General features: G+C 39.6%; 1 protein-coding gene and 1 pseudogene across 3 annotated transcripts; both read left to right on the top strand.

Moving 5' to 3' along the window:
* The first annotated feature begins 7163 nt into the window (after positions 1 to 7163).
* On the top strand, positions 7164 to 9300 carry LOC126617963 ((+)-neomenthol dehydrogenase-like). Of its 3 annotated transcripts, none has more exons than XM_050286048.1 (5): positions 7165 to 7689; positions 7793 to 8039; positions 8190 to 8258; positions 8363 to 8539; positions 8815 to 9300. In XM_050286048.1, exons 1-5 carry the CDS (start codon positions 7670 to 7672, stop codon positions 9190 to 9192), a joined length of 891 nt encoding a protein of 296 aa, XP_050142005.1. In that variant the 5' UTR covers positions 7165 to 7669; the 3' UTR covers positions 9193 to 9300. The 3 variants fall into 3 exon arrangements, with proteins under 3 accessions (XP_050142006.1, XP_050142005.1, XP_050142004.1); XM_050286047.1 differs by having other exon boundaries at positions 7168 to 7689; positions 8360 to 8539; XM_050286049.1 differs by lacking the exon at positions 8190 to 8258 and having other exon boundaries at positions 7164 to 7689; positions 8360 to 8539.
* A 542-nt stretch (positions 9301 to 9842) lies between these two features.
* LOC126618158 ((+)-neomenthol dehydrogenase-like) lies at positions 9843 to 18390 on the top strand (annotated as a pseudogene).

Below are 18390 nucleotides of genomic sequence, written 5' to 3'. Positions count from 1 at the left end.
TGGTGCCAACAAGAGCTTCATCAATGCAGGGCAACTACAATTCTCAAAAGCTTCACAAACTCTTGATCAAGACAGTGTGAAGCAAAACCAATTTATGGTGACAACAAGAACTTCATCAAAGGAGTTCAACCACAATTTTCAAAAGCTTCACACACTTTTGATCAAGACAGTGTGAAGCAAAACCAATTTATGGTGCCAACAAAGGCTTCATCAATAGAGGGCAACCACAATTCTCAAAAGCTTCACACACTGTTGATTAAGACAGTGTGAAGCAAAACCAATTTATAGTGCCAACAACAAGAGCTTCATCAATGGAGGGCAACCATAATTCTCAAAAGCTTCACATACTCTTCATCAAGACAATGTGAAGTAAAACCAATTTATGGTGACAATAAGAGCTTCATCAAAGGAGTTCAACCACAATTCTCAAAAGCTTCACACACTCTTGATCAAGACAGTGTGAAGCAAAACCAATTTATGGTGCCAACAAGAGCTTCATCAATGAAGGGCAACCACAATTCTCAAAAGCTTCACACACTCTTGATCAAGACAGTGTGAAGCAAAACCAATTTATGGTGCCAACAAAAGCTTCATCAAAGGAGTTCAACCACAATTTTCAAAAGCTTCACACACTCTTGATTAAGACAGTGTGAAGCAAAACCAATTTATGGTGCCAACAAAAGCTTCATCAATGGAGGGCAACTACAATTCTCAGACCTTCGAAGCAAATTCAATTTATGTGGTTCATCCAAACCTTCGACTACTACAAGGTGTGGCTTGCATCACAATCTCTTGCTCAACAGTGTGGAAGCAAAATTTGTATATGTTGTCTCTCCCACATTTTTAAATTTCTAGTTTCCCAAAAAAAAAAAAAAAAGGGAAATTCAACAAAGCTTCATCAATGGAGGACAACTACAAATTCTCAAAAGCTTCACACTATCTTGATCAAGATAGTGTGAAGCAAAATCAATTCATGGTACCCAACAAAAGCTTCAACTCCAAATCTTCACCTACAAAGCTTCAACTCCAAAGCTTCACCTACAAAAGCTTCAACACAAAAGCTTCACCAACAAAAGCTTCACCTACAAAAGCTTGACCTACAAAAGCTTGACCCACAAAAGTTTGACCTACAAAAGCTTGACCTACAAAAGCTTCACCCACAAAAGCTTCACCTACAAAAACTTCACCCACAAAAGTTTAAGCCACCAAAGCTTGACCTACAAAAGCTTGACCCACAAAAGCTTGACCCACAAAAGCTTCACCTACAAAAGCTTGACCCACAAAAGCTTGACCCACAAAAGCTTCACGTACGAAAGCTTGACCCACAAAAGCTTTACCTACAAAAGCTTGACCCACAAAAGCTTCACCTGCAAAGCTTCAACACAAAAGCTTCACCTGCAAAAGCTTCACACTATCTTGATCAAGATAGTGTGAAGCAAAATCAATTCATGGTGCCCAACAAAGCTTCAACCTCAAAGCTTCACCTACAAAGCTTCAACACCAAAGCTTCACCTACAAAGCTTTAAAATATATATATATATATATATATATATATATTTATTTATTTATTTATTTTTCGGAAATTCAAAAATTCAAAAATTAGGAAATTCAAAAATTCAAAAATTCGAAAATTCGAAAAGAAAAGAAAAAAAACATCAAAAAAAAATTCCGAAAAAAAAAAATTGCCTAGGCCTCCTATTCTTTGGGCCTAACAACTTTCATAACAAATATATATGAAGAAGGAGTTTTGGGCTACCACTTAGAAAAGGAAATGCCTCATTCGTCAAGTCCCTTGACCGGAGACTTGGGGGACTCCTACCATATGCTACTGCACCTTGATACTCGGAAGTCTCACGACCACTCAGTGGCTTGGATTTTTCAAGTCTCCAAATGAGAAGTTTTTCTCACTCGGGAAATTAAGGGAGCACTACCTCAACCTACAGGCTTCACTCACAAAGCTTCAACATACAAGCTTCAACAAAAGGAGAAATTCAAAGAACTTAGTGAAGAAGGCCTTGGTGTATTTAACACAATACGTTGAAATGAAGCAAAGCTTGTTTATTAATATCTCCGATAAGTAACAAATATGTACATATACATGAATCAAAATAAACAAACAAGAGGGAGCTTTCACAAAGGTTACTCAGGAGACGTCTCAGCAGTCAACAGAGCCCCAGAAAGAGGAGGCACCAGAAGGTGATTATTCGGAGCCTCAGTACTAGGCAGAACCCCAGAAGGAGGAGGCACCGAAGGTTGATCATTTGGAGCTTCATTACGCGGTACAGCCCCAGAAGACGAAGGCAATAAATGCCTTTAGAACAAACCCACAAACCTCTGATGATCAAGTAAAATCTGACCATCAGATTCTTGCAGTTGGTCGAGCTTCCTTTACATGTTTGTAGCATAGTCAGGTGCGAGCCTGTGCAACTGTTTATTCTCATGCTTGAGCCCTCTGATCTCTTGTTTGAGACTTATCACTTCAGCCACCAATGATTCAACTTGGCGGGTTCGAGCAAATAGGCGTTGGGCCATATTAGACACAGAACCTGCACACTGAACACTGAGAGCAAGAGAATCCTTAACAGCCAACTCATCAGACTATTTAGAAAGTAGTCTGTTATCTTTGGGAGTGAGAAGGTTCCTGGCCACCACCGCAGCGGTCATATCATTCTTTATCAGAGAGTCCCCAACGGTAAAAGGACTAGTAGGGGATAAGAAGGATAGGTGCCATATGTTGTCTTGAGAAGGCATGACTGCCTCTTCACCAAAGTTCAAGTCAAAATGACGGTCGGATGGGCCAGACATTCTCAGAAATGATGAAGGAGAAATGAGGTGCAATAAATCTCTGAAATAAGGGAAAAATTCTTACAAGCAATAACTCTCTGAATGTACTCCTTGCACACAATTGGTGCCCTTATAAAAGAAAAGGCAATAGGGCCGTTGGTTCAAAAATCGAAGAGGCACCGTTATCTGAATCTCGAGAGCCAGATCCCCGATAGGATTGCTTATTCGAAAACTGAAGAGGCATCACTCTCCGAGCTTTGAGAGCCAGATTTCCTTGGATAAAGCTTGTCTGCAATCGTCACAAGCAACATCAGCTTTCCAGATACCACAGACCACTTTTTCAAAGCGCTCTGACAAAGTTAAAACATGTGAAGCTTGTAGCTCCCACTACATTGCTATGAGCAAGAAGGATAAAGGAATAACATTATTACTTGCTCAAAAATCGAAGAGGTACCGCCCTCCGAATCTCGAAAGAGGCACCGCCCTCCGAATCTCGAGAGCCAGACTCCCAATAGGATTACTTTCTCAAAAATCGAAGAGGCACCGCTCTCCGAATCTCAAGAGCCAGACTCCCAACATGATTGCTTTCTCAAAAATCGAAGAGGCACAGCTCTCCGAATCTCGAGAGCCAGATCCCCGACAGGATTGCTTGTTCGAAAACAAAAGAGGCATCGCTCTTCGAATTTCGAGAGCCAGATTGATAAAGCTTGTCTGCAATCTTCACACGCAACATCAGCTTTCCAGATACCACATACCACTTTTTCAAAGTGCTCTAACAAAGTTAAAACACTTGAAGCTTGTAGCTCTCACTATATTGCTACGACCAAGAAGGGTAAAGGAATAACATTACTACTTGTTGTTAGGCAGACTCCTATATATGTCGACCTCCATCCTTCACAGACAGGTAGACCTGCAAAAATGCTCAACCCTTCCTCATATCTGAGAGGGCACTCCCAACGAAGCCTCTCGAAATACTCAGCTTTTTTCCCTCCCCCAATAATACCCATGCAAACTAGCCACACCAGAGCAAGAGTATCTCATATCATCAGGGTCAAAAGCAAGAGTATCCCATATCATGCTTTTTCCTTGTCTTTTCCTTTGCCCTTGTTCTTACCTGCAAGACAAGGAGAAAGAGAGCAATCAGGCAACACTTGGAATTAAGCTTCCAGTCAGGAACTGACTGCCTGGAACCCCTTGCCTGATTACTTACCTGGCATTGCTCTTGAGTACTCATCTTTAACATCTTATGCTTCCATAAAAGATACCACATCTGCCTGAGGAACATATAGGGCAAGTGAGAAGGATACAAGGAAGCATGTGGAGACAAGTGCAACAGAACACATGCTGATTCATCTATTACTTCGTCAATAGCAAAAGTATCCCATATCATCAAGGTCAAACACACTCTTGATTTGATGGACTTGTTTTGACCCTCAAATTCTTGAGTCGGCCTTATACTCTAGAGGAAACCAAAAAACCCTCCAGCCTAGTTCAAGAATAAGCATGTGGAAAGTTACTTCTTCAAAAGCAAAAGTATCTCATATCATCTCTTCTCCATTTGCTTCTCCTTATCCTTTTTGCTGTTTACGACACAAGGAGAAGGAGAACAATCAACCGGAAGCCGAAGTCGAACCACCGATCCAGGTTGCTTGCTTGGAAATCTGATTGCTTACTTTGTCTGTTACCTCTTTCGGCAAATCTCCTAGCTCGGCAACTTAGGGGACTCCTACTATAGGGTTTTGTATCACACTTGACCAAACCCGAAACTACAAGTAAGCTTCAAGTGAAATTGATACATTACTTTGTGCATCTTCATCGGTTAAAGATACCACCCCTGAATGGAGGAAAAGTACTTCCAGAGAAGATGCCACATCTACGTATAAGACAGATAAAGCAAGTGAAAATGATACCACACTTCGGTAGTTAGAAGTTTCGTGATTACTCAATGGCTTGGATCTTACAAGTCCCCAACCGAGGAGTTTCCCTCACTCGGGAACTTAGGGGAGCACTGTTTGTACCATACTTGACCAATCCTGAAATTACTTAGCACCGGTCAACGTTATACCGTCAAGGACCCAGAAGAGTTTCCCTACAACCAGGAGGCCAATCACAGCGCGATACGTGTCGACATCAGAAGCCAATCATAGCGCGACATTTGTCAACATCAGATGCCAATCACAACACGACACGTGTCAATGTAAGAATGAAACTAGATACTCTCTTCTATAAATAGAGATCATTCTCTCACAATATTTCCTAAGGTCATTTGTACTAAATCATTCACTAGTACTCACTAAATGAGAGCTTAAACCTATGTACTTGTGTAAACCCTTCACAATTAATGAGAACTCCTCTACTCCGTGGACGTAGCCAATCTGGGCGAACCACATACATCTTGTGTTTGCTTCCCTGTCCCTATCCATTTACATACTTATCCACACTAGTGACCGAAGCAATCTAGCGAAGGTCACAATCTTAACACTTTCTGTTGTACCAAAGTCCTCACTGATTTTGTGCCTCAACAGGTTATAACAAGAAAAACTACTCAAATAAATGTTCATATAACCCTTTACAGAAATGCACGACCTCTTATGAACTCGATGACAAGCTTAAGTATGAAAACCCCCATGTTCCGAGGAGCAATGTTGTGAATGGCCAAGCTAATGGATAGGTAGTCGACAAATTTTAATCAGAAAACTCTGTTGTCTGCCTTACCACAACACAACAAGTCTAGGTTACAACGCACTAGATATTTAAGACATTTAAAATGAAGTTAAAGATAAGTTTGAAAAGAACGTACTTGTTGTCCTAGGATATTGTTTGGGCCAAATTTATGAATCATTCCCCTCCAAAAGTTCGCATTCTCAACCCGGTAAGAGGTTCCATAGACTCCCGTGAATCGGAACTCACACTAGGAGTCTACATAGCTGCATCTAGCATCAATAAAGTGTTTTAAGGACTCCATTATTTCCATTTGCACCGAATCATCCCACCAGAGGCTCAGACCACCCATTCTCTATACCGAAATGACATTGAAACCATTACGCTGCCTAGCCCGTTCTATTATATGATCTTTCATTTTAGTTTCCAAAAGAAAGATCATAGAGGGCTTGTGTTTCCTAATTTGCCCATGTAGGGCTTGAACTACCATGTCCGACCTAAGACCACGGTAATTCCAAAAGAGATGTATCATGGGCCTCGTGCAGTTGTTGAAGGCCAGCCGCCACCGCCTCGGGATGGGTTTCCTGCTTTCTTTGCCAATAGGGCATTTTTTTCACCTGCAGAGATCTTCTCCATGTATTCCCACATATCGTGATACTTTACCGGGACTTCCTGAAGTTCCTCCTCTGTGTAAATCGCCCTCTCCAGCATCAGGCATCTTTCCCTTGTGGTCATTTTCCTTAGTTTTTCTGCATCCTTCTCTTTTCTGTCCTTTACCCTTATGCTCTCTTCCCCTGTTTTTGCTTTTTTTTCTTTTCTGAGGGGAATGCACCATCTCTTTGTTCTTAACTTCCAATTCCCGCTTAGTAATGCTGCCGCACGCCTCCACCTGAAGAGCTCGACCACACTCTCTAGAAGTCCTTTCCATACTTGTCTCTGTCCCCCCGTTTGATCTGTGGAGTATGTGTTTGGGTCTGAGGCACAACAACTACTCCTTCGGTTTGGGTATAGATCTCTTCCTGAATTTCCTCGATCGTGACCGTCGAATTTCTTCCTTGCTCACTGTGCATCTCCACAGGCTCAAAGCCCATGACAAATCGCTGGTTCAACAGAGGCCCACATCCTTCCATTATCCGCTGAGTCAGGTTGAAATTCTGCCCTTCGCTCCTTCTTTGTATTCTATGCCACCTCTTTTTTCCTTTTCCTTTGTCCTAATGCAGTGCCGCTGGGTTGGGGTCCACTATATAATTGACTCCTTTCATACTAGTATCCTCTATACTATCCTCCATACGTCGCTGATTGGGAAGCCTAGATCCCACTCTTGTTGCACCAGCGTACCTTCGTTCCCCCAAAGTAATAGCCATAGGTCTTGGAGATTTGGGGTACCCAAACTATGAGTTTGCAGAAGAGTACATGCATGGAAACAAATAGTATAGTACCAATTAAAGGGACTGAAGCACTTTTGTAACTCCTTCAGATAATTTTTCTTTCAGATAGTTTCGTTAAATTCATCTAAAATACATGAAAATAAATTTGGACTTGAGTACAAATAGAAGAGCACACTGGTCTAGCTAAACTGACTAAACCGAGGTCTCCTATATACAAAACTTTGTTGTATTCACGTGTTGTCACCTAATATTTGACGTTATATCAGCATTATATTTCATATACTGATGTCATATTAACAATATCTACCAACGAGCTTTGGCACGAGGCTTTGTGTTCGTTTGCAGCTTAAGGATCTTCACCACCATTTCCGCAGAGCACCTCTCGGCTTTTTCTTTCAGCACTAAAACTATGCGTGTCGCTATTCACATGACGGATGAGCGTCCAGCAACCCAATTCCAATTTCCGGCTTCTCAGTTACATGCACTTCAACACGTTCCCTCCTGAGCTGTCTAGTATGCAGAATCACTCACCCCCACCACCTGCTCCATCAATTGCCACAACAACAAAAAAACAACGCCAGACGACTCCACAAAGTCTCCTACTTCCTCACAATCTTCGCCACATAATCCCACATACATCCACCATTCTGAAACCGCATATATTTGTCCTCATTTCGCACCCACGTGAATCCCGTGAGTTTGGTTTTTAAAACGGATGATTGGAAACCGGGTTGTAACGATCAACTTTAACCGTTTGATCGATGGGACTGGGATCGTGGAAACTAACCCCTGCATTATAGTCCCCTCATTTTAGCCACTTGGCAGAAACAAGAACAATGGCAGAAGCAACAAAGAGGTTGTAGTGTTTTAGTTCTTACGTATCTTTTGATCAAATAAAAAAAACCCTTTCTTATTTTTCCTTCTTTTTTTTTTTTTTTGGGTTTTTGTATTTTGGTCAGGTATGCAGTTGTGACAGGGGCTAACAAAGGGGTTGGATTTGGCACAGTTAAGCAGTTGGTTTCAAATGGGATCATGGTGGTGTTAACTGCTAGAGATGAGAAGAGGGGTCTTGAAGCTCTTGAAAAATTGAAAGAGTTTGGCGTCTCCGACCGCGTGGTTTTTCATCAGCTTGATGTAACAAATTCGGCTGACATTGCTTCCCTTGCAGATTTTGTGAAAACCCAATTCGGGAAACTCGATATCTTGGTAATCCTTGAAATTTTGAGTTGGGTTGTACTCCACAGATCATATTGCAATATAATGTCTATTGTATACTGATGATACTTGTTATAATCTAATTTTCAAGTTAGAATAAGCATAACAAAGATGAAAAGTTGGAGCTTTTCTACTGTGTAGGTAAACAATGCAGGAATTAATGGTAGCATAGTAAACCCTGAAAGTTTTAGATCAGCTGTAATTGGTAAGGTGAGGTTATGTATAGTGTATATATATCATCATCATAGAGTGAAGGTAATTTTAGACTTATATGCGATCGTAATTGATGAGAGTAATGATTTTGGATGCAGAAGCCTGATGAAATCAATTGGAGTGAAATATCGATGACACCAAACTATGAGTTAGCAGAAGAATGCCTGAAAACAAACTACTATGGTCCCAAAAGTTTGACTGAGGCGCTTTTGCCCCTCCTCCAGCTATCTGATTCGCCAAGAATCATTAATGTTTCTTCCGGTGCTGCTAAGCTAATGGTATGAGCAACTTCAAAAATATGCTTCTTGAAATGTACAAACAATAAATCATTGTTTTCTTTGCTTAATTATAATGGAGCTCTGGGATTACATTAGAACATTAATCAATTCCAGAGTAAACCAATTTTCTAGAAATGCTGAAGTTTTAGAATTTTTTCTGAACTATATTAGTGAAATGTTAAGTCATGCAGAATCCATGTTTTTAGTTATATGTTGATGTAATTTTTATGTTTCTGAATCAAGTTAAAACTCTCCCATCTTTTGTGTCGCTTTAGAATTTTCCAAATGGCTGGGCTAAAGAGGTACTTAGCGATGCTGAAAGCCTTACAGAAGAGAGAATAGATGCTGTTTTGAGTGAGTTTCTGGAAGACTATAAACAAGGCTTGCTCGAAACCAAAAGATGGCCTCTTATCTTCCCAGCTTATAAAGTATCGAAAGCAGCCCTGAACGCGTACACTAGGACTCTGGCCAAGAAGTATCCAAAATTCTGCGTCAACTGTGGCAGCCCTGGATCAGTCAAAACAGATATGACCTTCAATTATGGCATCTTAACCATTGACGAAGGAGCTGAGAGCATTGTCAGGTTGGCGCTACTCCCCAATGGTGGTCCTACTGGCCTCTACTTTGTTCGGAAAGAAGTGACACCTTTTTGAACATGTGTAGTTTATGTTCAACGTAACATGTGAACGATGATTGTGGAATGTTTATGTAAAATGTAAGATATGAAGTTGATGGAGTTATGTTATGTCAACATTTATTTATATGATGATTCTGCAGTACAGGTAAAATTTCTTATAGATTTGTTCTTGTAGTTTTTGTCCGGAAGTAATGTTGAAAAACTTCCAAGTTGATGAATTTTTTCTCCTGGTTGCAAAAGCATGAAGAAGTCTGAAATTTTGACCCCAAAACTAGGAGGTTGCAATGCAGACTAATACATGGAAACAAACAAATATGGTACCAACAAGGTGCTTACAGAGGCCCTCTCTGTGTTAAATGAAGAATAAGGCTTGATAGTTTATGTACAAGCTTTTGGATTCACAATGTGAGAAGACTATGTAGCGTTAACTACAGAGGACATATGCTTCACGGGTAATGCTATCTCATAAATTCATGTTTTGCTAGTAAATAAGTATTAGGTTTTGGGTCTTAATGTTTTTTAATTAACATCTGGGTAATTTATGTTTTACTTTTCCCGGCAAGCTTGCTGGATTTACAGATGGTCGCATAAATTCAAGAGATTAAATTGTTAACTGAGCATTGTGGTACTGTGTGATTGTTGGCAGGAAAACTAGATCGAATGTATATGGCTGTTAGGAAGCCTGGTGTGATTGCCTTGTTTGATGTGGGACTCTCACAGCTCCTAGAAAGGTATGAATCTGTGAATTTTATTTTTCCTCTTAAATCACTGTTTATTTTTCAGTTAGAATTTTATGGACCGGTTTATCATAATGGATTATCGATTTGAAGGACATGATCTTTTAGATTTCTTAATCTGGTTATGTGCATAAAATTTTCTGATTGAACGTATTTCGCTTGAATCCCAGGTTGTTACTCCAGAAATGTTGGGGTTTATGAGAGAACTTAGGAAGGTACACAACCCATCAGGCCAAAAAGTGTACATCTGTACTGGGGATAGTTTGTTAGCTTTTTTTGAAGTGAGTTTTAACGAAAAACTCACGGTACTGTTCACTTTAACGAAAAACCACATTTTTACACTAAAAAGTCAAATCTGATACTATTCACGTTACCCTTTATTTTGTCCTTATCATTAAAACTCAAAGTTTTCAAACCCTTTTCATTAGTTTTCCTTTTTTTGAATGATCCGCCTTATCGGAGTGCAGCTTGTTACAGCGTCTGCGAAATGAATGGGCCAATGGGATTTTAAGTGATGCCGAGGAAGTTAGGAACTCACAAAAGAGAGAACACAAGATGTTCTGGGTGAGTTTCTAAAAGACTTGAAAGAAGATACGCTGGAAACCAAAAGTTGGCCTACTTCCCTCTCTGGCTATATTCTCTCGAAGACATCTACAAATGCGTTACGCGAATTGGGACCAAGAAGTACCCGAAGTCTCATCCTTTTTTTTTTGTAATGTCCTTGTGGCCATTACTTCCATCTCAAGAAGTCTCACCCTTTTCAGTACAACAAACCCTTTCAAATTCATGGGATAAAGATGATTATATTTTCTTATGCAACGATAAGATAATGATCCTTGTATTATCATAGACAACATTGTACTTTTAAAACACGTTTTATAACTATTTCATTTTTAATTTTCAGTTCTTATTTTGCACTTTTCTGAGACCTGAAAACCAAAAATGACTCAAACGACACAAAACACAAAACATATTGGTTCAAACTTCGGAAGTAACTTAATGGATCCACTAGAATTGTATTTCACATGGCCCAAAACTCTTCTTTTGGTTTCATGTGAAGCCAAGAAACCAAAATGGGTGGCCGAAATTTCAAACCCCAAAAGGGCAAATAATAGTCAAAGTAATACAACTTGGTACATATGACCTCAGTGCATACACAATCTGCAAAAGCTGAGGAATTGTAACAAGTGAATCTCTGAAAACTAGTCAAATATCTATAAATGCTGGTCTGAGAACTAGAAAGAAAGAATAAGCTGAAACCCAAGCTACTTAACAATGGCAGAAGAAGCAGTAAACACCCCATTTTTATAAATTATCTTCTTCTTTTATCCTGCAGAATTTGTCAATATATTTTTATTGGGTTTTTTTTATTTTTTTTCTGTCACGTATGCAGTTGTGACAGGAGCTAACAGAGGGATTGGATTTGGCACAGTTAAGCAGTTGGCTTCAAATGGGATCACAGTGGTTTTAACTGCTAGAGATGAGAAGAGGGGTCTTGAAGCTCTTGAAAATTTGAAAGAGTTGGGATTCTTCGACCGGGTGGTTTTTCATCAGCTTGATGTAACAGATTCTGTTAGTGTTGCTAGATTGGCGGATTTTGTCAAAACCCAATTCGGGAAACTCGATATCTTGGTAAGTAAACATCGCAATAGAGAGCAAAGATGATCAATCTCTGGTTAATTACTTACCGATGAAGCAAAGATAGACAGATGAAATTTTTGGAAATTTTGTACTGTGCAGCAGCTGTGGGAAGCATAGTAACCCCTGAAAATTTCGAATCAGCTTTAAGTGCTAAAGGAAAGGTGATTTTGTTAGCTGATTAAGGTCTAAACTATGTTTTCCTTACTTTAGCAAGTGTAAAATAAAATCTGTTAGTGATCATGGGCTGAGATTAGATAATATTGTGCTAGGCTCAGATGTGAGCATGTGTCAAGATCTCATAGGGTCTTGTAATGAATGGTATGATGAGCTCATAGGCTCTCGTAGCTTCTCTCTCCCTAGTAGTCATGTAAATGTTGAGGAAAGAATGGAATATATTCAGGAGAGCAATCTTAGCTCTCTCTGAGATTTTTGTGCACTCCCTCTTCTTCTTCACTCTCTCTCTAAAAACTTTTTTCTTCTATGAAAATTGCTGAAATACATCACTGCATAACCTTAGAGTTTAACATGGTATCCAGAGCCTAGGTTCGATTTCGGACTGGGCGTCGAACTCTGTGAAATTGTGTGAGAGAATCCAACGTGAAATCTCTCAATTTCATTTTGATTCAAACTGAAATGGCTGGATCTGGAAGCGGTGATTTACGAGCTCCCGTTTTTTATGGAACGGAGTTCGAGTTCTAGAAAGTGAGGATGGTCACCATTTTCAAATCGTATGGGATCTGGAAATTAGTTGACAAAGGAATTGCTATTCCAGAATCGAAGAAGAAAGGAGAAACAAAAAAAACAAAGAAGAAGAAAGACGAGGAAGATACATCCTCATCGGATGACGATGAAGGAGACGATGACGAGTTGGTCGCGCACATGGAGGATCAGCTCATGAAAGATGCTAAGGCACTGGGCATTATTCAGAATGCTGTCTCAAAGGAGATCTTCCCTCGGATTGTGAATCAAGAGACCTCAAAGGGTGCCTGGGATCTACTCCAGGAAGAGTTTCGCGGCGATGAACAGGCAAGATCTGTTAAACTTCAAAGTTTACGTCGTGAATTTGAGTATATGAGAATGAAGGAGAATGAATCTCTATCTGTCTATCTTACTAGACTATTTGGATTAATTAATCAAATGAAATCTTATGGTGAGAACCTCACTCATCAAAGAGAAGTGCAAAAGGTTTTGATTAGTTTGTCTAGTAAATATGATCCAATCTGTGTTGTGATTGAAAGAACTTCTGATTTGAATATTGTGACTGTGCAAGAAGTGGTAGGATCTCTTAAGAGTTATGAGCTTAGATTGAGTAGACATGTTGATGAAATTACAAGCACGGAGCATGCTTTCTCCACTATGGGTCTTGTACCTAAAGCACAGAATAGGCCACTCACACAAGGAAATCACAGTAAGGGAAAGAAGAATTGGAAGTCTATGTCTAGGAAGTGGGAAAACAATACTCGACAGCCTGAAAGACAGGGTGAGATCACTGAGGGTGTTAAACAAAAGTGCAAGATCTGTGATAAGGCTCATCATGGAGAATGTTGGTTCAAAGGAAAACTTAAGTGTCATAACTGCAACAGATTTGGACATGTAGTGAGAGATTGTCACCAGCCAAAGAAAAATCATACTGCAAATTATTTGAATCATGTTCAAGATAATGCAATGATGTTCTATGCCTGTCATAAGGCCTCTGTGCAAGAAAATAGTGGTGTTTGGTATCTAGACAGTGGTTGCAGTAACCACATGACCAGTACTGAATCATTGCTTATCAACATTGACAGAAGTATAAGGTTTAAGGTGAAAATGGGCACAGGGGATTTGGTTGACTCAGTTGGCAAAGGCACACTGATGGTGGAGACCAAAAAAGGCACACGATTCATACCAGAAGTAATGATTGTACCGGGTTTGGATGAAAATCTTCTCAGTGTAGGACAAATGGTTGAACATGGCTATTGGTTGTTGTTTGGTGATTTCATGGCCTGCATATTTGGAGATCGTGAACTGCAAGATCATATAGCCACTGTGAAAATGAAGGGAAATAGATGCTTTCCACTAATGTTTAATCATGTGGATCATATTGTAGCAAATATTGCTACTACTGAAGGTAACACATGGAAATGGCACAGAAGATTTGGGCACCTAAACTATGACAGCCTGAGAATGCTACAAGAAAGGAGCATGGTGTATGGTCTGCCATATCTAAAGGAGTACAATTAGGTGTGTGAAGGGTGTGCTACTGGAAAGGCTCATATAGAGGCTTTTAGCAAATAACAGCAATGGAGAGCAAAGTTGCCCTTAGAACTTGTACACACAGATGTGTGTGGACCTATGAGTGAAACTCTTGGAGGTAGCAGGTACTTTCTTACCTTCATTGATGACAAGTCCAGAATGTGTTGGGTCTATTTCCTGAAGTGCAAATCTGAGGTATTCAGATTTTTAAAATGTTCAAGGCCATGACTGAATTACAAACTGGTTACAAACTGAAGAAACTCAAAAGTGACAGAGGAGGAGAGTACACATCTCTAGAATTTGAAAATTTTTGTGAAGATGTTGGTATTGAAAAGCAACTCACTATTGCTTATTCTCCCCAGCAAAATGGTATTGCTGAGAGGAAGAATCGTACTATAGTAGAGATGGCAAGAACCATGCTCTATGAGAAAAAATTACCACTCAAGTTCTGGGGTGAAGCAGTTCACACTGTTGTCTACTTGCTTAACAGGTGTCCTACCAAAGCACTAGAGAACAAGACTCCTTTTGAAGAATTCTGTGGTAGAAAACCAGGGGTAAAACACTTGAGAATCTTTGGTTCTGTTTACTACACTCATGTGCCAACCCAGTTAAGACAGAAACTGGATGAAACTGGGCAGAAAGGTGTATTTGTTGGATATGGGACAAGAGAAAAAGGCTACAGGGTGTATGATTTGAAACACAACAAGATCATTGTCTCAAGGAGTGTTATTTTTTATGAAGATGCTGCTCTTAATTAGGAGAATATGGAAACTGTGCATTTCTCAGTACCTTTCTCAGAAGCTAATGAGGGTATAAGCATAACTGAGATAGAAAATGGTGTGTGTGAAGAAACTAATATTGGTTCCTCTGATTTATCTTGCCCAAATACAAGAAGTGAGTATGTTCCCAGTGTACACAATGATGCTTCTAAAACTGTGAATATGGAGAGTGAAATTCAACTCACAGAAACTTATGACAACACACCAAAGAAGTGGAGAGACCTGAATGAAGTGTTTGCTCAGTGCAGACTCAGTGTCATTGAACCTGAGAACTACATTGAAGCTTCTCAAGATGAAGCTTGGAAGAAAGCAATGGATGATGAGATTACTATGATTGAGAAGAATGATACTTGGAGATTGGTTGATAGGCCAAGTGACAAACCAATTGTTGGGGTAAAATGGATCTTCAAAACCAAGTTGAATCTGGATGGCACTATACAAAAAGACAAGGCAAGATTAGTTGCCAAAGGGTACACTCAAAAGCCCGGAATTGATTTTAATGAAACGTTTGCACCTATGGCTAGATTGGACACTATAAGAACACTCATTGCTTTGGCAGCACAGAAAGGGTGGAAACTGTTCCAGTTAGATGTAAAGTCTGCTTTTCTGAATGGGATCCTTGAAAAGGAAGTGTAAACAGATCAACCAGATGGGTATATTGTCAAGGGAGAAGAACACAAAGTGTATAAGTTAAAAAAGGCCTTGTACGGTCTAAAACAAGCTCCCAGAGCTTGGTACAGCAACATTGATACTCATTTGCTGCATAATGGTTTTAAAAAAAAGTCCAAGTGAGGCAACCTTATATGTGAAACATATGGATGGACAGGGAACTCTAATTGTCTCTATATATGTGGATGACATAGTTTATACTGGAAGCTGTTTAGAAATGATTGAAGATTTCAAATGTGATATGATGAACAAGTATGAAATGTCAGACTTAGGCTTGTTGCATCATTTTCTTGGAATAGGAGTAATCCAACAAGAAGGGAGTATTTTTATTCACCAGAAGAAGTATGCACTGAGTTTACTGGACAAGTTTGGTTTGAAGAGCTGCAAATTTGTCTCAATACCCTTACCTCCCACGGATAAGCTAAAGAAAGGTGATGGGAGTGAAGCTGCAGATGAGGAATTGTATAGGAAAATTGTTGGCAGCCTTCTGTACTTAACTGCAACTAGGCCTGATATCCTGTACTCAGCATGTGTACTTGCCAGGTACATGCACTGTCCTTCCGTCAAACATCTTGGCACTGCAAAGAGGATCCTCAGATATGTGCAAGGAACTGTTGACTATGGAATTAAGTATGAAAAAGGAAATGCAGCTCTACTCATAGGATTCTGTGACAGCGATTGGAATGGAGATGAAGATGACATGAAGTCCACATCAGGGTATGCTTTCAGTTTTGGCAGTGGTGCATTCTCTTGGGCCTCTGTAAAGCAACAGAGTGTTGCACTCTCAACTGCTGAAGCCGAATATATGAGTGCCTCAGAAGCTACCACTCAAGCTACATGGCTGAGATTTGTGCTGCATGATTTTGGTGAAGAATTGATCGAACCAACTCCTTTGATGTGTGATAACACATCAGCAATTGCAATGTCAAAGAATCCGGTATTCCATCAGAGGTCTAAACATATCAAGAGGAAGTTTCATTTCATCAGAGATGCAATTCAGGAAGGAACAATTGATCTGCAATACTGCAAAAGTGAGGAGCAACTAGCAGACATCTTCACCAAAGCGCTTGCTAAAGACAGATTCTGTGCTCTGAGGGACAAGCTTGGAGTAATCTCAGTTAAGACCTTAGAAGGGAGTGTTAGCTGATTAAGGTCTAAACTATGTTTTCCTTACTTTAGCAAGTGTAAAATAAAATCTGTTAGTGATCAAGGGCTGAGATTAGATAATATTGTGCTAGGCTCAGATGTGAGCATGTGTCAAGATCTCATAGGGTCTTGTAATGAATGGTATGATGAGCTCACAGGCTATCGTAGCTTCTCTCTCCCTAGTAGTCATGTAAATGTTGAGGAAAGAATGGAATATATTCAGGAGAGCAATCTTAGCTCTCTCTGAGATTTTTGTGCACTCCCTCTTCTTCTTCACTCTCTCTCTAAAAACTTCTTTCTTCTATGAAAATTGCTGAAATACATCACTGCATAACCTTAGAGTTTAACAGATTTTTCCTTTTGGGATTGAAACAATGTTAATTGACAAGAGTAACCCTATGAATCTGCAAAAGTTACATCTAGACGAAAAATTTATCAGATGCAAAACAGTTTCCTTGTAGGCAGCGATTTTCATGCTCTCCTTGTCTCCAGCGTTACTCTCTTGTTTTTTGTCGCTCGACTCTCCTTACATTTATTCAATCCAAATGCTAGGAAAAAAGAAAGAAATGAGTACAGGGGTAGAAAATGAAGTGTGAAAATCGCTCCCCTTTCCCCATTTGAGATGAGGTTAGGATCTTATGGAATACAAGGGCACCTGCGGATTCTGTGCCTAATGAGACAGCAGCGGCGGTGGGTCTGGAGCGATACAGAAATCTTGGTGCGGTGGAGCTTTTTCAAATTTGGGTGTGAGACAAATTCACCAAATTCTTTTTTTTTTTCAAAAAACAGAACTTTTTTTTTCTTTTTTTCTTACAAATAATCAATACCAACTAACAATCTAAAACAAACGACGAGCAAGACAAACAAATTGATACCAACGAGAACGGATTGAACCCTAAGGATCAAGCCCGCTCTGATACCAAGTTGAATATCAGAGTGCGCAACGAATAAGACTAACAAAATACGAATATTATTAAACAAACGATAATGCCGAAACGGCTACAAAACTCTAAAGGCTACATTGTGAATGATTTATTTCTCAAACTAAATTACAAGCTCTATTTATAGAGAACTAAACCTAAGAACTAACTCGGATGAGTTAAGCCCAAATCCTAAACTAACAAGCAAAATCCAAATACTAAAATAAATCTAAATACTAATATTTTCCAAGATGATGCAAAACTTCCGAGAGGGTTATTTTTTTTCGTGGATGCAGAGGCCTGAAGAAATCAACTGGAGTGAAATATCGACAATACCAAACTACAGGGTAGCGGAACAATGCCTGAACACAAACTACTATGGTACCAAAAGAGTGATTGAAGCACTTTTGCCGCTCCAAGAATCGTTAATTTTTCTTCCGGTGTTGGTAAACTAATGGTATGATCAACATAAAAATATGTTTCTTTGTTTGGCATTCCCTTGACATGATCAAATTTTCACTTAGTTGTTGAAAGTCAAATTATTTTCCTTATATGAAAAGTATTAGAGAACTCTGTCCTTCATCTGCTATACAAAAAATATAAGGAATGCATCTGTTTATTTATATGTAAAACGCAATTTTGTGTGTTTTGAAATCAAACCAAAACTCTCCTGTCTTTCATGTTGTTTCAGAATTTTCCAAATGGATGGGCTAAAGAGGTACTTAGTGATGCCGAGAGACTTACAGAAGAGAAAATAGATTCTGTGTTGATTAGATTTTTAGAAGACTTCAAAAAAGTAGACACCGAAGTCTGGTTTCCTATTTTTCCACCCTACACAGTGTCGAAGGCAGACTTGAACAGATACACTAGGATTCTGGCCAAGAAGTATCCAAATTTCTGCACCAATTGTGTGAGCCTTGGATTCGTCAAAACAGATATAACCTTCAATGTTGGCAACTTAACCATCAACGAAGGTGCTGAAAACCTCGTCAGGTTGGCGCTACTTCCCAACGGCGGTCCTACTGGCCTCTACTTTAGTCAGAAAGAAGTCGCTTCTTTTTTAGTACTTAATAGTTTATGCACAATGTAA

Source organism: Malus sylvestris, chromosome 4, assembly GCF_916048215.2.
Source record: "Malus sylvestris chromosome 4, drMalSylv7.2, whole genome shotgun sequence".
In the NCBI taxonomy this organism is placed as follows: Eukaryota; Viridiplantae; Streptophyta; class Magnoliopsida; order Rosales; family Rosaceae; genus Malus; species Malus sylvestris.
The sequence above is the reverse complement of the archived record's forward strand: the minus strand, read 5'-3'. Positions and strand labels throughout refer to the sequence as shown.